Source organism: Microcebus murinus, chromosome 11 (genome assembly GCF_040939455.1).
Source record: "Microcebus murinus isolate Inina chromosome 11, M.murinus_Inina_mat1.0, whole genome shotgun sequence".
NCBI lineage: Eukaryota > Metazoa > Chordata > Mammalia > Primates > Cheirogaleidae > Microcebus > Microcebus murinus.
This window is the reverse complement of record NC_134114.1, coordinates 83,040,225-83,064,436: the sequence shown is the minus strand read 5'-3', so window position 1 is coordinate 83,064,436 and position 24,212 is coordinate 83,040,225. Positions and strand designations below refer to the sequence as shown.

General features: G+C 32.6%; 1 protein-coding gene across 2 annotated transcripts in view; it reads left to right on the top strand.

Moving 5' to 3' along the window:
• The window catches only part of TMEM232 (transmembrane protein 232), a 202,933-nt gene that overhangs the window by 96,371 nt on the left and 82,350 nt on the right, over window positions 1–24,212 (top strand). For both annotated transcript variants that reach the window (XM_076008262.1, XM_012754577.3), the window contains exon 12: window positions 14,633–14,880. In XM_076008262.1, coding sequence (XP_075864377.1) covers window positions 14,633–14,880 — 248 coding nt within the window. The remainder of the gene's footprint in view (window positions 1–14,632; window positions 14,881–24,212) is intronic.

The following is a 24,212-nucleotide window of genomic DNA, read 5'->3' as shown; positions in this document are numbered from 1 at the left end:
GTATACTTACATAATGGGTGCAGTGCTCACCACCTGGGGCATGGACACACTTGAAGCCCTGGCACGGCAAGGGGGGAGTGGCAGTGGCAATATATGTAACCCTAACAATATTTGTACCCCCATAATATGATGAAATAAAAGGGGAAAATAATTCCTTATTTATAAGTTTTCTTTTTCAGCATTAGATAATATAAATTGTAAATCTGTACTTACCAACATTAAAGTTTTTCCTTAAAGTTAAAAATCTATCCACTCTGCCAGTCTGTGTCTCTTCAGAGGACAGTTTAAGCCATTCACATTTATTGTGAGGATTGAAATTTGAGGTAGATTTCCATTCATATTGTTGGGTGAAATCCTGTTGTTTTGTTTTACTCCTTGAACCATCATGAAGTCCAAGTTCTAGCCTTTAACTCTTGAATGATTTTACTTTGAAGAGTGTCTACTGTGCTGTTCAGTGTGTAATGCTGGTCTGAGTACTTCCTATAGGTCTGGTCTGGTCTTTGCAAATTCCATTAGTGATTGCTTGTCTGAGAAGGACTTTATTTCTCCCTCATAGATGAAACTTAATTTTGCCGAATAAAGAATTCTAGGTTGGGCATTATTCTGTTTTAGAAGATTAAGGATAGGCACCCAATCCCTTCTGGTTTGTAAAGTTTCAGATAAGAAATCTGCAGTTAGTCTAATAGGTTTTCCTTTGTAGTTTTTTTGTTGCTTTCGCCTCACTGCTCAGAGAATTGCTTTTTTTGTGTTTACTTTGGTCAGCCTAATAACTACATGATGTGATGATTGCCTTTTCACATTGAGTCTCCCAGGAGTTCGGTGTGCTTCTTATCTAATCAAATTAAAAAGCTTTTACACAGCCAGGGAAACTATCATTAGAGCAAATAGACAGCCTACAGAATGGGAGAAAATATTTGCTCTCTACATATCCGATAAAGGACTGATAACAAGAATCTACCTAGAACTTAAAAAATCAACAAGAAAAAATCAAACAGCCCCATCAATAAATGGGCAAAGGAAATGAACAGAAACTTTTCAAAAGAAGATAGAATAATGGCCAGCAAACATTAAAAAATGCTCAACATCTCTAATCATTAGAGAAATGCCAATCAAAACCACAATGACATATCACCTAACCCCCATGAGATTGGCCTCTATCAAAAAATCTCAAAACAACAAATGCTGGCAAGGATGTGGAGAGACATGAATACTCTTACACTGCTGGTGAGACTGCAAATTAGTACAACCTTTGTGGAAAAGAATTTGGAGCTATCTCAAAAAGCTAAAATTAGAAATACCATTTGATCCAGCAAGAGCTCTATTGGGCATCTACCCAAAAGAGCAAAAGACATTCTATAATAAAGACATCTGCACCCAAATGTTTATGACAGCACAATTCACTATTGCAAGGATGTGGAAACAGCCCAAGTGCCCGTCGATTCATGAGTGGATTATTAAAAGTTGGTATATGTATACAATGGAATATTACTCAATTCTAAGAAATGACAGTGACCTAGCACCTCTTATATTTTCCTGGATAGAGCTTGAGCCCATCCTCCAAAGTGAGGTATCATAAGATCAGAATAGTCTCCACATGTACTCGCCATCAAATTGGCATTGACTGATCAACACTATGGTGTTCACACAGTAGTAATATTCTTCAGGGATTAGGAGGTTGGGGGGAAGGTAAACTCACAACTAATGGACACTGTGACCATTGTAGAGGGGAAGGGCATGCCTCTAATCCTAGCTTGGGTGGGGCAAAGATATAAAATGTAACAAAATGTTTGTATCCTCAAACTATCCTGAAATAAAAAAAACCAACTATTTTACAACTTCTTTTTTTTCTAGTTCAGATTGAATGACAATGTATATTTTTCTTCACATTCAAACAAAATTATTTTGAAATTGGCTAATTATTCTTCATAAAATACAAAGATGGTTTTTCAGTGATGTTTCATTTTCATCCATATGGCATCCTATGATATTTTAAACCCCCATCAAATATATTTTTCTTCTTTATGTGTTATTTTGAGGCAGGTGAATCTGTTTGTTATCCTAAAGTATATATATATAATGGTCATTGAAAATTTCTGGTTCTTTGTAGCATTCACAGATTTAACTATCCTAATATCTTATTTTAAATAATAATTATGGATATGAATTAATGTTAACAGATAGAAAGGGAAATTAATGAATTTTCTCTGCCCAATTTATTGTCAAAGCTTATAGAGGGCCATTATTCAAAACCCAGAGTACCTATATATAGTCTAGATTCTTTTATTATTATTATTATTTTAGAATATTATGGGGGTACAGATGTTTTGGTTACATGATTATTTTTGTGCAGTTTGAGTCAAAGTTATATGCATACCCTTCACCAAGATGGTGTGCATTATACCCTTTAGATGAATTTACCCATCCCCTCCTTTCCCTCCCACCTACTTGGTTTCTGTTGAGCTTTACTACTGTATGTGCACATGGGTATTGATGGATTAGTTTCAATTTCATAGTTAGTACATGTGGTATTTGTTTTTCCATTCTTGCAATACTTTGCTTAGAAGAATGGTCTTCAGTTCCATCCAGGTTATTACAAAAGTTATTAGTTTACCATTTTTTATGGCTGAGTATACTCCGTAATATACATATATCACATTATCTTAATCCACACATGTATTAATGGGCACTTGAGTTGATTTCACATCTTTGCAATTGTGAATTGTGCTGCAGTAAACATTCAGGTATACATGTCATTTTGATAAAATGATTTTTTTTCCCTTTGGGTAAATACCCAGTAGTGGGATTGCTGGAACAAATGGTAGGTCTACTTTTAATTCTTTGAGGTTATACTCTAAACTCTTAGTAGAAAATAAAACCTTAAGCTCTGCCTTTTAACCATAAGTACAATTTGGAATAATAATCTTTATGGAGTACTATCTAAAAATAAGCAGTTCATCATTTTCTCTAGATACTGTAATTTTTTTCTTAGAAACAGGATACACAATTACAGAGCTGCCCACCTGAACTATAGTGTTCTGAATTTCATGGAATTTCTTTTATGCAACTGTGCTTCAGCTTTATCCTTGGTTTTGGATTAAGAACCAAAGAAAAAGAAAAACAAAGAAAATTACTATACTGTTATAGCAGTGGCCACTACATCACCCAATATTCCCTTTATTAGGATTTAGGAAATAAATCCTCCTTACTGTCACATACTATGTGAATCTTATTATTGATTTTGTATAAACTGCTTGATGGAGTTTGAAAAAATGAGAGTTAAATTTTCTACCAATTCTAACAGAAGTAGAAAATGATATGCACTAATCTCACCTAGCCTTATTATTTTCTTTCTGTTTTATCTGTTTCCATGATTCTTTCAATTATCTATATTACTCCTTGGTCTCATAATTCTGTTTTTATATGCCATCTCAAATCCCAAATGGATTATACTGTAACTAAATAAGTCAACTCAAATTCATCATTTCTGTAATTAGGATTCTATTTATATACCTGATTTTGGGTCATTTGGTATCAGATATTCTTCTTTCTTCAAAATTTTAGTAAATATCTCTATATAATTGCATTTGGAATTCATAAGTCAACCAGATATAGCAAATATATTTTAAATATTAGATGCAAGTAAAGATCTCATTACTCAAGCAGTCAGCACTGAGAATAAAGAATACACAAAAGCATAATCATTACATTTGCTAATTAGTTTTCAATTCTTAGTCAGAAGACTTCTACAGGGTGTTTTCATTCATTTTAAACAGCAAATGGGTGTGGGGTGGCAAGTTTTCCTCAGAGAAAAATCTAAATTAAGAAAATTTTAAAGGCAGTTATATTAATTTAGGCATCGTATATATTTAATATAGGAAATAAGTTTAATTTACATTAGATTAGCTAAAAGACACAGTTCATTCTAGACCTGTTTCATATAAAGTTAGCATTTGGATTATTAAAAGTAAAATGTATGATTTATGATGTAAATGATAAAATATCTATCTGGTGACTTTAAAAATCACTTAATTTAGTTTTAATTCTCTTACTATATATATACAAATATATAAAATAGGAAATTACATATAATTTTTTGCCAAAATCGGTAAAATATGAAGTAAATATGTGTTTATTAATTTCTTACTAAGCCTGTTCAGCCTTGCTGAATTCTATGGAAGGTGCAAAGAAGTGTAAAAAATGACCTTTACACACAAATTTTACTGTCTCATCCAGAGGACATATTTTCCATAAATATGTAAACAACAGTACAAATGGGACATTATATCTGTGGCTAGTTGCATAAAAGTTCACAGCACACAGTGGGAGCTCAGGCAAATGTTTGGTCCCTAACTTTTTTTTTTTAATATTAGTGAGGAATATATTCTTGTCAGCTTTAAGTTGTGCTTGAATAGGAAACTTAAATTATGACTTATATTACATGATGCAAGGTGTCAGGGTCAAAGAGAGCATCTCGTAGATAAACAAATGTCATGAGCCTTGCAGAAATAAGAACACTGTAAGAAAAAGTTGTGGTTGACTAACCTCATTGGGAAAGTAGTTTGAGTTGAGCAGTAGTGAGTACGTTCATATTACCAAGCTAAAGTGGTGGGGATGTGGGTGGTTTCATAGAAATAGAGATGCTAAGGGAAGGAGTTAGTTTTGGGGGAGAATTGTTGGTTCTAATTGAATTTTATTTAGTAATTTATATTGGGTAAAACTCATGTGTACAATTTCCTATATATTTTTAAAATAATGAATTACGTCTTTGGAACTTGTGGTACATTGTTAGAGTAATTGTCCCCAATTTATTCAAACTCTACAACCACAACCTTTCATCATCAAATGTACTCAACCTTTGAGTACATTTCCCCTGTACTCAAATTCTTGGCATGACCACATGACTTGATTTGGATAATATGACAATGACAACTCTTATACAAGCAGAAATTTGAAAAAATGCTTACACACGGGGGACTGCCCTCTTATTCTCTTGCAATCAACCCTGCAACCAACCTGCAACTAACATGTCAATAAGTTTGTTATTCACTTGGAAGATAAGAGACAACATGGAACAGAGACAAGCCATCCTAGCTGATGCACTCTCCTCCCCAAAGACTAGCTAGTCCCCAACTGACCTAACAGCTGATCACAGACACATGCATAAATCCAGTGAAAGCCAGAAGAGCCATTTTCCGTGCCTGGCTCAAATTGCTGACCTGCGGGAACTGTGGGCTAAATAAGTGGTTGTGTTAAGCCTCTAAGTTTTAGGTGATATTTATATATGGTAAGGGTTTCTTGATTGAGATCTGCGTAAGTAGGATTTTAGTCTGCTACATTGTTCAATATGAATGTTCTTCCGTTCCTTTATCATGTTTAAAGGCAATATAGGTAAGATTTATTAATATGTGCCATACGTTAAGTACTTTACATGAATTATTTCTCATAAAAACTATATGAGACATAATGTATATCTCAATATGCATGTATATATAATGTGTGTGTACATATATAAATATTTTTTTGCAGGGTGAAGTACTTGCCCATGGATATATAGCTAGCTAGCAGCAATGCTTGAATTCAATTATTCTATAGCCAGTGCTCTTAAACTTTGTGACCAGTGAGGTTTTCCCCTTTACTGAATTCTTGAGTTATATGAAGAAAATCTATAAGAATATGAATACTAATGAGAGTCACAAAGTAGATAAAAATATTATTTACATTTATTACTACATAAATTCAGTGTACTAATTTTGCTTCTGACTTCATTGTATTTCCTTACCATTTTTTCTTTGTTCTGATTTTTCATTTACATTTTATTCTATAGTACATACAGCACACTGTAAGTCATTTTGACTTTTTATTAAATGAAATGATTCACACACATGCAAATAAAATAATAGATGGTTAAAGTTGGGATTATAACCAACTATGAGAATATGAGAAGATCAGAGAGATGAAAATTTTTTTTCAGATTCATTAACTGAGCTGGATAGCATAGAGCTCACCTGGCTATAGAACTGCCTCAACATGGATTCTTAGACAGCTAATATCATTGGTATATGGTGATAACTTGTGATTTAAATTAGCATTTCTCATTAATTCAGATATGGTTGAGTATCTTTTCACTTTTTATTCAAAATTAGTATTTCCATTTTTTGTGAATTGCCAATTCAAAAAAATTTTTAACCTTTTTTCCTCTGAGGTTTTCTATTACATTGATTGTTAAGAGGTCTTTATAAACATTGATTGTTAAGAGGTCTTTACAACTTCTTTCTTTAATGGTTATCTAACACTACTTTTGTTGTTGTCATTGCACAAATTGTTCCAGCTTTGGCCATTGGAAGCTTTTTCAGTTTGTTTCTGTGTATATTTCACATTTCTCTCAATCATTGTCTTGATAGACATGTAAAACATTTCAAGCTGTTATGAATAATCTGCTATAAGCATTTTGGAAAAATCTTTTGATGTAAATTTTCATGTGTTTCTGAGAAATAGTTGATATGCAAATGGCTTTTGCCATATAAGACTGTAATTTCATATGGCTCAATATAGTACTGGGTATTGAGGAGTAGGATGACTATATTGTAAAGGAGGGGTATACTCAAACTTAACAGATCATGCCTTCTCAGGGTGTATGAAAGTTCTTGTTGCTTCTCAACTGTTATGGGTTGAATTGTGTAACCAAAAAAGATATGTTGAAGTCCTAACCCCTACTACCTCAGAATGTGATTATATTTGGAAATAGAGCTATTTGAGATGTAATTAGTTAAGACAATGCCATTACTGCAGTAGATGGGGCCTTAATCCAGTATGATTGGTGTATTGTAAGAAGACAGTCATATGAAAACAGAGACACAGAAGAGAGCCATGTGAAGATAGAAGTAGATTGGAGAGATGCATCTAAAAGCCAAGGAACCCCAAGGGTTGCTGACTCTAACCAGGAGCTAGAAGAGATACGTGATTCTCCCTGAGACTCTCTGAAAGAACCAACCTACTAATACCTTGATTTCCAATTTCTAACCATAAAACTGTGAAATGATAAATTTCTGATCTTCAAGGCACCTATTTTGTAATACTTTGTTTTGGCATTTCTAGGAACTAATACAACATCCTTACCATAAATTTTAATACTTAGATTTTTTCAACCTTTTTTACTTAGACATTCTGGTGGGTGTATAATGGCATCATGATTTTTATTTGCATTAACCTGTGACTAATGAGGCTGAACATCTTTTTATTTGTTTATTGGCCATTTTGATATTCTCCTGTATGAATTGCATGCAAAAAATTTTATCCCATTTTTTTACTTGGAGTATTTTCTTGTTAATTTATGGGAATTTTTACATATACTATATACCCTTTCTTTGTTGCTGTAAAAATGTTTTCTTCTAAATTTTCATTCCTTTTCATGTTATTAGTAGTTTTATTTCATGAATAAAAGTTTTAAGTTGGAGTATCATTCATTTTATCAAAATTATTTCTTATTATTAGTGCTTTTTGTGTACTATTTAAAAAATATTGTTCTAGGAATTTGTTCATTTCCCTGCATTCAAAGTATTTTCTAAAGTTACTCATAATATCTTCCTTTGATAGTTTCAATGTCTTTAGAATCTGTTTTGATGCCTACTTCTTAATTCCTGACTCTTAGTTTTGCCTTTGTTCTTTTTAAATCTGCAATTCTAAGGTTTATGAATTTCTTGATCTTTTAAGAAAGTAACCTTTGATTCTCTTGATATTGTTTTCTCTATTAATATTTGATTATTTTTATTGTTTCATTCTGCTAATTTCATTACATTTAATGAGTCGTTCCTTTTCTAAATTTAATGAACCCTATCCCTTGTCATTGATTTGTAGCATTTTCCTTTTCTATTATGATTTCTACCCTATTCATTTTCCTCTAGTAATAGTCTTAAGAAGTGTGATAAGTAGTATTTTAATTATCATTCAATTCAAAAGATTTTATAATTTCTATTGTTATTTCTATTAAACCATGGGTTATTTAGAATTCTGTGGCTTAATGTCCACTGAAGTCAATATAGAAAATGTTTATATTTTCCTGGATCATCAAATGGTCTTATAATATTTTAAATCCATTTATTTCTCCTTACACTATATTTCTTACTTACACAATAATTATATGTATGTATATCTGTATGTATGTGTGTGTATGTGTATTTATAAACACCGGTATGTTATTATTGTTTTATACAATCAATAATCTTCAGGCTTATTTGCATTTTAATAAGTTTCTTTCATTACTCTTCCTTCTTAAATTTCTGACTTTCCATATGGAATTATTTTTCTTTGGCTCAAATAAAGCCCTTTTAGTGACCATCTGCTGGTGTCAAATTTTGTCAGTTTTCATTTATTTGAAGTTTTTTATTATATTTAATAGTATAGTGAAGGATAGTTTCATTGTCTAAGATTTCTGTCTTGGCATAGACAAAATTTAGGTGTCTAATCAATTGCTCTGTTTATTCGTTATCTATCCAATGTTTTTACTTGCATCATTTTTATGACTTTGGTCATAAAAGGTTTTTTTTTCAGTTTTTTTTTTCAGTTTATTGTTAGATGGTATATTTCTAATGTCAAATGGAGTATCAATATGTTCATATTGGGTTTTAGAAGTAATAATGTCTAAACTAACTTTCTTAAATTCTCCACACCTAATTATACAAAAGATGAAAGTTATTAGCATTTGTGTAGGTCTCAGTTTTCCTGTCTTGCCTATACTTATGACTCTGTTCTTCCGTAACTCCTATGCGATCTTTTGACTATCCTGAATTCCAAAGCTAAAATTCCTTCCCTTTCTTGCCTAAATTTACTGAGTAAATAAACACTCATATTTATTAAAATTTTTAAGCTAATTTCTTAAGGGAGTTAGTAATGGAAATGTAGCCGAAGTTAAACAACCAAATGCTACATATACAAATAAGACAAATCAAAATGATTCCTAAAGAATCATGTAAAATGTCTTAGAAAAAATATTTTGAATTTATTAAAATCATATTTTTTTATCTGGAATAGTCAGAATACTTTCTATGTAAGTTAAATTGGGCACATCTTTACAGGTGTGCTTAATTTTATGGTAAAACATGAGCATGATAGGCTTGAGATTTTCTTCTTTTTCTTTCTTCATTTTCTTTTATTGGCACTATCATGACAATTCTTATTTATGGTAATAAAACTTTCAAAGGGTATTTATTGATAAATGTCTTTATATTTCCTTAGGAACTTGTTAATTCCTAAATTCCATTGAACCAATGCATATTATTGTACTGTGGTACGTCTTTGGACAAGTTCTATGGTATAAACTAATTAGACGCTTTCTCTTACAAGTGTGGGGTGCTCCCTCACTGCATGTGAATAGGGGACATTTAAAAAACACCTACATGGTGAAGGCTTGTGCCTCAGATACCTCAGTATAAAACAAAATATGTATTCCACTCTTATTTCAGTTATTGCAAATGACTGTTTATAGCACAATTTTTGTTCTTTCTTTCCTTATTATTTGCTTTCAAAACCATTCCTTATGTAATAATCTTATTACCTGCACAGAATGAAATATAGCTTTAATCATAATCTACATTCTAAGGGGAAGGAGTTACCTCATAAAGATTGATTATATTTGAAAGCTTATGGAATTAAGTAGCATTTTTCTGTTTTCTCCTTTAAAAATAAATTTGAGCCATATGATAAACTACTTTGATTCATATGATAAACTAAATGTTGTATTTAATACCTAAATTTATAAACAACACTGGTAAATCCATTACTAGCTACATTATCTACTCTCATATCTTATATTTTTTTAACTCATAAAATATTCTATAATCTAAGATTCTTATTATAACTATTCATAAAATTTGCTGCTTAGTGGAGGTTGGATGAGAGGTGAGATATTTAATAAGCATATCTAAAATGAAAAACAGTTCTGAGTAGATGCCTAAACATAAGCTCTTCATGTGACAAATTCAATATAAACCTACCTGTTGCCTGAGTATTTGGGAAAGAAATCAAAAACTGTCATATACTCACAGTGGCATAATAAACAAATGTTAATTGATGTGCTTTGTTTGAAATACTTCCAGAGAGACTTGCAGTGAGCAAGGTTTTTCCATATAGGCAATTCAGCAGCATATGTTGGCGCATCTAGGAAAAGTCATCATGTTTAAGTGTTTTCTGCCATCTGGTATATGACCTAAAATATCAAAAAGAAATATGTACAGCTAAAATGAGTATGTGACTTTATTCAGAGTACCTTTGAATCATCAGGTAAAACACATTGTGGTTAATTTTTAAGGTGAAATATTTAAAATAAAGTTTGTTCTTATTAACGATATTTCCATACTCCTAATGTATTCTGTAGAGAAGCAAAATAGAACAAACAGTATTGGTTTCAATTTTTTCGGTGCCTATCTCTCTCCTCCTTCACGTGTGGCTTTCCTTTTAACATAAATGGAAACTCTGAGTATGGAAAGTGAGATGTATTTTCGCACAAATTTAGTCCCTTAAATACTTATCAATAGAATGCAATATAACAGATACATTGGTTTAAGAGAAGAAAATGTAATGACAATGAAATCATAGTAAAAGATATGTGGGAAAGCTTTTATTTTACTGAGAGAGCTGGCATCTGGATTTACAACCTCTTCTTGGAGGAAAGAAAGCAAGGAGTCGTCAAATGAGACATGATGAAAAAGCATCAAGATTCTATAGTATGGGTAATGGTACCTTTGAGAACAAGGTATTTTACCAGAAATTATGTCATGAGAAGACATTATTTTTGTTGATCCATTCGTTTATGCACTCACTTATACTTTCCATGATTTCTGCCCAGTTAACAGGCAGTATACTCAGTGGAGAATAGTATAAATGTAATTGTACACAGATTCCAACATCTCAAGAGAATTGAAATCAAAGATATTTTAAGATTGGATATATTTCATTGAGGACTAATGATAAAGATTTATTTTCCAAAAATAGAAGAAAAGGAAGGGCTCTTTTTTGATGGTGTCACTTTTTTAACATTTTATTTTTCATTGACAAATAAAATTATATATATTTATTGTATACGAGATGATGTTTTAAAATATATATATACATTGTGAAATGGCTAAATTGGGAAGATTAGCTTATGCATTTCATCACACAGTTATCATTTTTGTTGTGAGAACACTTAAAAATCTACTCTCTTAGCATTTTACAAAAATGCAACATATTTGTATTAACTATAGTCACCATGGTGTACATTAGATCAATTGAACTTATTCTTCATATTTCACTGAAAGTTTGTATTTTTCGACCAAAATCTCCCAGCTCCCCACCTCTCAGTCCCTGGTAACCACCATTCTAATCTCTACTTCGATTAGATTGACTTTTTTAGATTACACACATAAGTGAGATCATGCAGTATTTATCTTTCTGTGCCTTGCTCATTTCACTTAACATAATGTCTTCTAGGTTCATCCATGTTGTCACAAAAAGCAGGATTTTCTTCTTTTTTTATGACTAAACAGTATTCTAGTGTTCATCTATACCATATTTTCTTTTTATTTTATTTCAGAACATTAAGGGGGTACAAATGTTTTAGGTTACATGGATTGCTTTTGTAATGCCTAAGTCCTGGCTATAGGTGTTCCCATCACCCAAATAGTTTCATAGTACCCATTAGGTTGGTTTCTTCCTACCCCATCTTCCCCCACAGCCCCTGGTTTCTTTCCACTGAGTTTTACTTTCCTCTGTGCACTTGTGTGCTCATTGGTTAGTTTTAATTCAATAGTGAGTACATGTGGTATTTGCTTTTCCATTATTGAGATACTTCACTTAGGAGAATGGTCTCCAATTCCATCCAGATTGTTGCAAAAGGCCTTAATTCATATTTTTTATAGTATACATATACCACATATTATTAATTCACTCATGAATCGATGGGCACTTGGGTTGATTCCACATCTTTGCAATTGTGAATTGTGCTGCAATAAACATTTGAGTCAGGTATCTTTTTGGTAAAATGACCTTCTTTTCCTTTGGGTAGATACCCAGTAGTGGAATTGCTGGATCAAATGGTAGGTCTACTTTTAGTTCTTTGAGGAATCTCCATACTGTTTTTCATAGAGGCTAAACTAGTTTACATGCTCACCAACAGTGTGTAAGTGTTTCTTTCTTTCTGCATCCATGCCAGCATCTATTGTTTTTGGACTTTTTAAAAAAAGCCATTCTAACTGGGGTAAGGGGATATTTCACTGTGGCTTTAATTTGCATTTCTCTGATGATTAAAAATGTTGAGCATTTTTTACATATGTTTATTGACCATTTGTGTTTCATCTTTAGAGAAGCTTCTTTTGATGTTTTTTGCCTACTATTTAATTGAGGTTTTTTTTCCCCTTGCTGATTTGCTTTAGTTCTTTGTAGATTCTGGTTACTAACCCTTTGTCAGATGTGTAGCCTGTGAATATTGTCTCTCATTCTGTAGGATGTCTATTTGCTATTTTGATTGTTTTCTTAGCTGTGCAGAAGCTTTTTAGTTTAGTCAAATCTCAATTGTTAATTTTTGTTATTGCCATGATTGCCATTGGGTTCTTCGTCATGAATTCTTTGCCTAGGACGATATCTAGAGTTTTTCCTACATTATCATCTAGAATTCTTATGGTTTCATGCTTTAGATATAAATATTTTTAACCATCTTTAATTAATTTTTATGAGTGGTGAGAGGTATGGATCCTGTTTCAGTCTTCTGCATGTGGCTATTCAATTTTCCCAGCACCATTTATTGAATAGGGATTCTGTTCTCCAGTGTATGTTGTCCGGTTTGTCAAAGATCAGTTAGTTGTAGGTAGATGGTTTTATGTCTGGATTCTCTGTTCTGTTCCGTTGGTCTATGTCTCTATTTTTATACAAATACCATGTTGTTTTGGTTCCTATATCCTTGTAGTATAGTTTGAATTGTGGTAATGTGATGCCTTTTCTTTTTGCTTAGACCTTCTTTGTCTCTTCGGGCTCTTTTCTGGTTCCAAACGAAGCACAGCTGTACTGTGAAGTACAACTTTGGTAATTTGATGTGGATTGTGTTGAAATTTTTAGGGGAGTGCCTGTTCCCTCCTTGCCTGGCCTGGCTGATGTTATGTTTACTACTGGATGGTTGGGTCCTGAGTAGACCTGGCTCTCTGCACCAGAGTAATCAGGTAGTCATCAGTGGCAGAAGCCTGGTATTGGCAGCCACCATATCTCTGCAGCACCTGTTCTTCAGTGAAATATCCTTGCACAGACTCTGAGTAGCTCTCTGATCAGCCCAGACATCTGCAGTGGAAGAGGGAGACCCCCTCACACATCATGCTGTCTGTAACTTTTGTTTCTCTCCTAATATACAGTGTCCCCTTGGGTTGCCTCTGTCCTGCTGTCTTCACCTCTTTCCAGCAGGGTGAATTGTATTGGGCCTCCCAGCTTAATCTCTGAGCTGACGGGTGGTACTTCTGAGTTAGAATGTTATTTTTTCCCATTTTCTGTGGATTTCAAAGTAATGTACTGTTTACCTCCCTTTTGATATTTTGTCATTGCTTTAACCCCTTTTTAAAATCTTTATCATTCTTCCCACTATAATTTTGGCTAGATAATGCAATAGTCAATCTTTCAACAGTAATTTAATTGAGCCAAGCCCTATCTTGAAATCCTAAAGAGGTTAAGTTAGATATTCATAGGCAGAAAAACATTTTCTATTCCTACATTTTCTGCCACAGGATCAATAGGCATCTAAAATGAATCCTGAGTGACATTACAAGCTGCATTACAAGCAACATAGATTATAATCAATAAAAAATGTAAAACCTTAAATGAAAAGAGGCAGAATCTGACTTATTTACAAGCAAAAGGGTTTCCAGTATGAACATATTGTGAACATAAAAAGAAATTATAAAGCATACCATTTAACTTACATTTTCATTTATTATTACTGGTTACAGCCAAGGAAAACATGCCTCTGGCCATTTCAAAAGAAGTAATTAAAAAATCAGTCATGGACATTATCAAATATAAATAGGAAAATTCAGAATATAACTCATTCCTGAATAAAGATTGGTTAACTGTTGTGGAATTTTTACATTCTTTTTATGTTTTAAACGTATTCAATGTAATCTAAATCCTAAAACATCTTCAGTTTAAGATAAATGCAAGGTTCTTGTTTGTTTTTCACTTACAAATTTGGTTCTATAGAAATGCTCTGTTGACATAAAAAAAGTTGAGATTGTGCATAGAAAAATGAAAGTCTTATTTAAAATGTACATTACTTCATTTGATTGCTTAATTTCTTATTAAGTAAATTTTATAAATGCTCATGAAATTCTTATGTGGTGATTATACCAAATTTAAAATTAAAATTATATTATTAAATTTTCAACATTTTAAGACTGAATGTATTAATGCTTAATTGTTTATTTCACTGCAAATTATTGTTAGGATTTTTTAAATCTTTTAGGAAACTGTATATTTTTTCTCATAAAGGTTAATTTTATTAAACAGGAAGAATGCAATATTAGTCAATGAAAATAAACATACATTTTTACTTTTTATTTAATAATACATTTTTCCTCTCATTTAATCCTATTTCAATTGGTTCCTTTTTCTTTTCTTTCAACAGGCCGAGTTAAATGACCCAACTGATCCTTTCACTAGATATAGTACAAAAGTTTCATCAACTGTTGGGGAAGAAGTTTTCTCCAAATACGTTGGATGGAGAATTGCCAATGCACTTTCCAAACTATTCTTTCCCTCCACTGATGCCCATGTCCTTCCTTTGAAAAAACCATCTATAAAAGGGTATCGAAGGAAACATCTGAATAAAAAGCAGGAGTCCATGAAAAAGAGAGTTCTACATTTTACTCTGAGGTGAGGCACTATTAGATCTATTATTCTAATACATTACATTTCAAACTCGCATAAATTTGAGATAATAATGTGTCACATTATTTAACTCAGTTTGTCTTCTTCATTTCAAATCTTAGCTAGTCATAAGCAAGTTCCTCCTTTCTGAGAAATTGTTTCCTCATGTTTAACATAGTTATTATTTCATAATACAAATCAATGTTAATGTAATTCTTATGTGTGAAGTCTACTGAATTGAAACAAATTATATCATTCAATATTTGAAATTTTAAGACTATTCATTTTATGTATGTCTGTATACATGCAAATAAATATACATACATATTTAATGTTTAATTTATCAAACTTGGAGTCTTGAACATAGTAATCACTCAACAAGTGATAATTATGAGGATAAGTATTAAATGTTATGCTTCAATCTTTCAAAAATATCTTTAAATTTACTTCTAAGGACTTCAGGAAAACTTGGCCTTAAGAAGGATCTATTTAAGAAAATAATGTTTAGGTTTATCTTCTGTTTCTTCAAATGGTGGATTTATTCCTGATTTTTAGGTTCCCTGTCACTATTTTAACATACTAATATATTTTTCATACTGTCACCCTTCTGACAGATTAAAAAATAGGTGAAAAATCACTCTGCCGATATATAACATGAGCCTTGTTTTCCATTTTTAAATACTTTAAAGCTTTAATCAAGCCAGAATTTGCTCTTTAACCCAAGTCTTTAAAAGAGTATATTATGCTATATTTTCCTATTAATTTTGACAAATTTATTATCAAGTCAGCTTTCTTTATAATTTTATCAATTCATTTTTTGATATGCTTTGATGCTCTCTTGGACAGTTCATTCTTGGTAGACTGTGATTAATAGTTAGATTGTACTAAAATTTTGATTTTGATTTTGCCATTCCTAATTTCTTTTTGTTGATTGCACTTGCCACATCTTGCCCATGTCTTATACATTGCATTTGCTTGGCTTTGCCTTTGTGTCTTTTTACAATCTAATCTAACAGACCTTTGCTTGGTTTAGAGAAATTTAATCTAGTGAATAAACTTAGTTGGTCTATATAATTGCTGATAATGTATCTGCAAATACAGATTTAACTGTAAGTTTTATTCCTGTTATAGAAAATATATATTCTTAAGTATTTATATTTATTTATTTTTTATGCAACTGAGGTATTATTGGATTTTTCAAATGTCTGCTAAATATTTTAAATATTTTAAATATATTACATTTAAAATACTCCTTACAAATGAGTGGTAATTTGGGTAAATATATAATTTTCTGTTCAAAATCACTTATACTTTATAACTATTGCCACAGTATATTATTGTGTTTGTAAAGTCTGCTATATTATGTGATTTTCTTCCTTTCCATGATCTCCACCCCCCCTTTTTATTACTAGCAAATAGAGTCCAATAATATATTGAAAAGATCATACACTCTAACCAAGTAGATTTTATCCCTGGGATGCAAGGATGGTTCAACACATAAAAATTAATTAACATGATATACCACATTAAAGAAATGAAGGACAAAAATCACATAATCATCTCAATAGAGGCTGAAAAGGTATTTGACAGTATTCAACATCATTTCATGGTAAAACTGTGAAAAAATTTAGAAATAAAAGGAATGTACCTCATCATAATAAAAGCCATATATGAAAAGTCCATAGCTAACATCATACTCAATGATGAAAAACTGAAAGCTTTCCTTCTAAGATTAGGAACAAGGATCTCATTCTTGCTCTTCCCATTCAACATAGTCCTGGGAGTCCTAGCCATAATAATTAGAGAAGGAAAAACATAAAAGGCATCCAGATCAGAAATTAAGAAGTATAATTGTCATTGATCATGTGATATGATATTATATATAGATAACCTTAAGGATTCCATCAAAAAACTGTTACAACTAATAAATGAATTCAGTAAAGTTGCAGGATATAAAACCAACAAAAAAATCAGTTACATTTCTATACACTAACAATGAACTATCTGAAAGAGAAATTAGAAAAACAAGTCACATTTATAATAGTGTCAAGAGAAATAAAATACTTAGAAATGAATTTAAATAAGGATATGAGACTTCTATATTTAAAACTATAAAACATTGTTTAAAGAAATTAAAGACTAGAGGAACAAATTAAAGATACCTTGTATTCATGCATTGAAAGACTTAATATTGCTAAAATGTCCATATTACTCAGGGATTCACAGATTCAATACATTAAAAAACCCAATGTCCTTTTTTAAAGAAATAGAAATAACAACATAATGAATAGGCAAATCAATCTTGAGAACGTAGAACAAAACTGGAGGTATCACATTTCTTGATTTCAAAATATATTACAAAGCTACAGTAACCAAAACAGTATTATAGTAACATAAATATAGATGTTTAGATTAATTAAACAGGAAAGAGAGCCCAGAAGTAAATCCATGCACATATGATCAACTGATCTTTGACACAAGTGCCAAATATGCAAAGGAGAAAAGATAGTCTCTTCAATAAATGATGCTGGGAAAACTGGATATCACATGCAAAAGAATGAAATTGGACCCTTATCTTGTACTATACCCAAAAACCAACTTAAAATGGATTAAAGACTTAAACATAAGTGAAACTGTAAAAGTCCTTGAAGAAAACACAGGGGGAAAGCTTTTTGACATTGATCTTTGCAATGATTTCTTGGGTATGACACCAAAAGCACAGGCAACAAAAACCAAAATAAACAAATGAGATTACATCAATAGAAAAATCTGCACAGCAAAGGAAGCAATCAACAAAATGAAAAGGCATCTTACAGAATGGGAGATTATATTTGCAAACCATATATATGATAAAAGGTTGATATCCAAAATATATAGGGAACTCCTATAACTCAATAGCGAGCATAAAAGTAAGAAACTAAACATTACTAAAAAACTGAATAGACATTTTCTCAAAGAAGACATAAAATTGGCAATAGGTATATGAAAAAAAGCTTAATATCACTAGTTCAGGATTTTCTCTGGGAGAGAGAGGCCTTGGGATATGAGACACCACATGAAAAGAAAGGTAATATGGAAAAGAATCAGTAGCCCACCTGACAGCCCACAGCAAGGACCTAGACATACTAGGAGGCCATCTTGAACCTTATAGCCCCGCCCAGCTGCCAGCTGAATACAGCTGCATGAATGAGCTCAGCTGATACTATGTGGTATGTAGATTAGCTATTCCTGGTAAGTCCTCCCCAAATTTCTCTATTTTCTGTAGCTATTGGCAAGGCTGATACATGTACACCTAGATTCAATTCTTACTGTTTAAAGCCTCTGCTTTGAAAGTATCTGGAATATCAATCTTGATATCATCTCTTTAGATCTTTTTCTTTCTTCTTAACTGAATTTTAGCAAATTTTATATTTTTTAATATTATTTATTTCATCCCATTTTCCAGAATTTATTTGGCCATACTTGAACAAAGTAGTCTGTTGTGATTCCTGTAATTCTTTCTCTTTCTCTGATTGTTTAACCGATTCTTATTTTGTATATTTGAATTTGTCCCTTTTATTCCTCTTAATTAGTTTAGGCATTGTTATATCTATTTTATGTTATTTTTTCGATTAATCACCTTTTGGATTCTAACTCTTGTATTTTTTTCTTATCTATGAGTTTGCTACATATTTCCTCTGCTCTATTTTGTGGTTTATTTTCCAATTTCTTGAAGAAGATGCTAAGTCATTTGGGAAATTTTCTTCCTTGGCATTTGTCTATATCATTATTTAAGTTCCAAAATCATGGGAGTGTTTCTGCCAGATGGCATACTGTCTTGCAGCTGCAATAATTGGTTGCAGCAAGGCCAATAGACAAGCCTCCGTTTGTGTACACAAATAGTCAACAGAAAAATACTTGAGAATAATTTTGATGTAGTTTTGAGCATTTTTTAAATCAAGAATCAAGAATTCTAAAATCAATGAGGAAGATATGTAGATTTGAGATTAAGTATTACATAGCCCGGCCTTTAGTAGTCTCATATGCAGAAATAAATTTTACAAAAATAGTTCAGCATATATTGTACATTTTTGTAAAATTGTAACACAATCTAGGTACAATGAGAATGACATCTCTCAATGCCATGAGTAATGATATTTACTTTAGAAGCCTGAAATGTATTCTGTATTTTCTCAAAGACCACAGACATGGAGGAATAATCCATCTGGGGCCACAGAGAGGACATTTAAATAAGCATACTTTGGTTTTGCATCGTGGGCGGTTAGAGGAATAGATAGCAAGAAAGAAACTGGAAAAATAGAAGAAACTGGGTATTCACAGAGGAGATTAAGAAATAGCAGGGGCTGGCCGGGCCCAGTGGCTCACTCCTGTAATCCTAGCACTCTAGGAGGCCAAGGCGGGAGGATCGCTTGAGTTCAGGAGTTCCAGACCAGCCTGAGCAAATGCAAGACCCCATCTCTACTAAAAATAGAAACAACTAGCCAGCCATGGTGGCGTATTCCTGTAGTCCCAGCTACTCAGGAGGCTGAGGCAGAAGGATCGCTTGAGCCCAGGAGTTTGAGGTTGCTGCGAGCTAGGCACTCTAGCCTGGGCAACAGAGCAAGATTCTGTCAAAAGAAAAAGAAAGAAAGAAAGAAAGAAAGAAAGAAAGAAAGAGAGAGAGAGAGAGAGAGAGAGAGAGAGAGAGAGAAAGAAAGAAAGAAAGAAAGAAAGAAAGAAAGAAAGAAAGAAAGAAAGAAAGAAAGAAAGAAAGAAAGAAAGAAAGAAAGAAAGAGCAGGGGAAAGGGTAAATAGATGGTAAAAAAGCAGATGGAGATGAATGTTGCCTTATGGGACACAGAAAAGAAAGAAAAAGCGAGACAAAAATAGACATATGGGAAATACATAAAAAAGGAAGCATAATGGAAAAATAAAAGTTATAAGCAGAAAAAAAGATGAAAGAACAGGAAATGGAGAATATATAAGTAAGGAGAGAGACACAGAATGAAATCAGAAGAAGGGGAACAGAATATGGAAAGTCAGAGAAGAATGAGACAAAAGAGAAACAGGGTGGCGTTAAGACCCAGAGTTCTATAGGCTTTGAGGAATTAGTAAATTAAACTTCTCATAGCCTACAATTCATTAAGTAAATGACAGCTATTCTTTCCTGGCCTTTGAAAAAATATTATTTGCATATCCATTTTTTTCTTTTTTTACTGTTCATTAGAAGCTCTAGCAATTGAACATAGTCTCTTCCTGGAAGGAAAGCCACAGCAGCACTGCAGCCTGAGGTGCCCCCTAGCAAGAGTGCCTCAGTGTTGCTCCATTGGGCAGCATTCACTCTGCACCCCTCACACCCCTCTATGTGAATGCTACTCCCTGGGGTTGCACACACTGCCAGCTCCAGTGAGGGGCACGCTCATCTGTGTGTAAAACAGTGAGTGAAATGGAGCTACAGCTTGGTGACATCCAGACAAAGGCTAGGTCAGGCCTGGCTTGACATAAGACAGTCTTTACTGTCTTATTAGGAGTGAATTATACCTGCTTTTTAAATGAATTGCTGAAAAGCAAATTTAAATCTAAGCCATGCATTGAAAAAATGTCTCTGGTTTGCTAAACATTAACTGCAAAAAATTTCATGTCTTCCATTGGCTGATTCTCCATCTAATCAGGTCTTCCAGCTAGTTCCTTTTGTTAGTTAATCACTTCCCCTCACTTCTAGGCCCATACACTGGAATTAATGGAGTTAATGAACATTTGAGCCTGTAGAAGCCTCACAAGTCTACGTACAAAGACATAATTTAAATCCTAGATAATGTTTCTTCGTTGTCACGGAGCACTAAAGCATGCTTTTTACAGTGTGAAAATCTGAAAATTTACTAGTGAGGAGAAGATGGGAACTTCCTTGTTCATGAAGCAACTGCTGTATCTCATGACCTATAATTTTTTCCAAATTTTTTTCCTTGTTTTTTAGCTTATAAAATATTTGAAAGAATTTGGTCTTGTATATATTTATAAACATATATTTTGCTCTGAATGACTTGAAGGCTTGACTTTTTTCCTTTATATAATTTTTCAAAAGAAAATTGATCATTTTGATTTTGTATATTTAATTTTTTTGTGTTTTGCTCTAAGTTAGTGGGATGTGTTGGATGCATGTACTTTTTGCCTCTCAGCATTTTCTTAAAAATGAAAAAATCATTATGGTTCTTTACTATGTCATAAAATCTGCAGCCAGAAAACCAAGTATGTAATACTTCTACTTCAAAGCATAGTATTTCTCTTTTTTCTATTTGTCAGTAAAACTATCCTAAGTTTACCTAGGGCTACGAATTAAGAACTATGAAGACCAAATTTTAACAAACCAGTTACCACATCTACACTTTTTTGTTTCTGAGGTTTCTTGTGGTGTATTTTTAAAGCTCATGTCTTGAATCTCTAAAAACTCATGAACAATTAATTACTTGCATATGTATAAAAAATAGGTGAATATTAACTTAAAACCTTATCTCTAATCATGCTTAATTTTCTCAAAATTTTGTTTTAGAAGACCTTTATTAGAGCAGCACCTAGAAGAGAGCCCAGGTGGTACTAGTAAGAATGGACTGTGTCACTAAGGCAGGAGATTTTACACTTACCCAAAGCCAGTGCTCCTATTCTGCAGCTTCATTTATAAACGGAGCTAGCTCCAAAGTGGGAGAACCAGGAGTAGCTAACACTTACTGAACGTTGGCAAGGCGGGAAAGGTAAATGCCATAATGTCCCATGAGATCGGTTAAAGAATAGGCATTATTAGAGAGACTTAGAAGCCAATGGTAGGCCAAAAGAGGAAAATGGTCCCCATTTCTCATTACCTCAATGATAGGGGTGCTGAATGAATTGGATATCCACTGGGGTTGTGTTTCAAGGGAAAACCCTGCCTGACTGCTACTCTACCTTCTTATGAAGTATAAAAACCTCCTTCTCAGTAGAGAAAAATATTTTAGGCTCAGTTACCAAGCCATGTGAGGGTAGATATCAGTTGAGTAGGGGATCCTGGACTTGCCAGCTGCCCAAAACCTAGAGCCCTTGAGAAGTGTTCTTAATGCTTATAAAAAGAAGCACCGGGATCCTTGGAAAGTTGGGTTAAGGAGAAGAAACATCACAAAATGGAAAACTTATAGGACCCTTAGTTCTAGCCAGCAAGTTGTGAAGTAATTCAAGATGAACAATTCTGTTTGCCACCCAATGTGAGTTAAGGGACTCTGTTAAGCTCTACCCTTAGATATAGATACAATTATTTTATCATTTGTAGATGTAGATAATGAGTCTTGGAGAGGTTAAGTAATTTGGACAAAGATTCACAACCATTAAATTCATGAGTTTGAATTTTTAAAAAAGCATTCTGAATCTTGAGTCCATTGTGCTGTTTTCTTCCCCCTTGTACACACTTCATCTGATTTCAAAGCCTTGAACAATTATCAACAAACTTATCTTCAAAGCATATTTTTATTATTTTTTCAATTTCTGCCTCTTGATATTTAGAACTTGATTTTGTTTAGGGAACATATTTTTCCTAGGCCCTACAAATATCTAGTTAATATTAGAAAATATATATATAAGGAAGAGGTGCTTTCTAGTAAGTCAGTACAATGGGCTAAAGCCAATAAAGAAATATATACATAGCTGGAATAAAAGAGGGCCCCAAAAGAGGACTTGGCCTCTTGATATTTTCTGGGCTTGACTGTGCTCCTAGTGTTCCTAAATAAAATGCCTTAGACAAGTGTGCCTTGTTCTGTTTCATGTAGGAAAAAATAAAAAAGTCTGTACCTCCTTCATACAGTATCAAATATGTTTATATTATAGCTTTTCTCTGATTTATTTAGGGTAAGTTATTTAACTTCTCTGAGCCTTAGGCTTCTAATCTTTAAAAATTTTAAATCTGTACATTGCTTTCAGGTTTGTTCTAAGGATAGAAGAAAAAATATATAGGTAATGAGCCTAGACATGTCAGTTCCTTATTCTTTTGTTCTGTAACTGAGTAGATTTTCTAAAAAAATTTACTTTATTCAGAATATAATATTAATTCTTACCTTAGCAAGTTTATGATAAATAATAAGTGGAAGGTTGATTTAAAGTTTTGTCCCCACTTTTTTTTTTTAGCTATGAATTGCTAATTGCTACTAGCAACTTTTCAAAGAAAACTAGTTTCATGATGATTTTTGTTTGTTTGTTTATGTTGTTTCCCTTCTTGTTTCTAGTTATTTAATTAAAAAGCAATTCATATGTAGTTTTGACTATGCCATATGTATATTTCAGGGGTATAGTGACAAGACTTACCATGAAAGAGTAAATTTGAGAATGTTGATAGTCAGCATTAGTGATTACAGTTATTAATTGGAGAGAGAAAGATCATTGAATGGCTCCTATTTCTTGAGCCTTTTTGAAATATTTAAGTATTGAGAAATTGGTTAGATCATCAGCTCAGATTAATCACTTAGAGCATTGAATCTCCTAGAGATTAGAAGTGCAGATATCTCTTCAACATATTTATTTTATTTCTTTTGGATATATTCCCGAAAGTGTGAATGCTGAATCATGTGATAGTTCAACTTTTTTTTTGAGGAAATTTCATACTGTTTTCCAAAATGGCTGTACCAATTTATATTCCCTATAACAGTGTACAAGCATTCCTATTTCTCTAAATCCTAAACGACACTTGTTATCTTTTGATTTTTTGATAATAGCCATCCTCACAGATATGAGGTGATATGTCATTGTGATTTTGGTTTGTATTTCTCTGATGATTGTTGATTTTGAGAACCTTTCCCCATACCCATTGGTCATTTGTATGATTTCCTTGGAAAAATGTCTATTCAGTTTCTTGGTCCAATTTTAATTGAGTTATTTCGTGTTTTTCTTGTTTTCTTTTCCTTTTGGTATTCTTCATTTGCTTCACTATTGAATTGTATGCGTTCATTATATATTTTGGATATCAGCTCGGTTATTGTAAATACGGCTTACAATTATTTTCTCCCATTTCATAGGTTGTCTCTTCACTCTGTTGACTGTTTCCTTGGCTGTGCAGAAGTTTTTTTTTAGTTTAAGTAATTCCATTTGTTCATTTTTGCATTTGTTGCATTTGAAGTGCTCTTGGAAACTTAGAGGTAGAATCTAATCATCAGAAACAGAACTGTGCTTCATATATCTATTTCCAATACATTACTCAGTATTTATCTACAGACTTGCCTTGGAGATAGATTAGTCCTCACCTATATAATTCTGTTACATCTCCTATCCTTTCCTACATTTCCATTGGTGAAATAGAGCCTTTATCTGAGCAGGAATTCTAGGTGTCATCAGTGGGACCATAGCTTTAG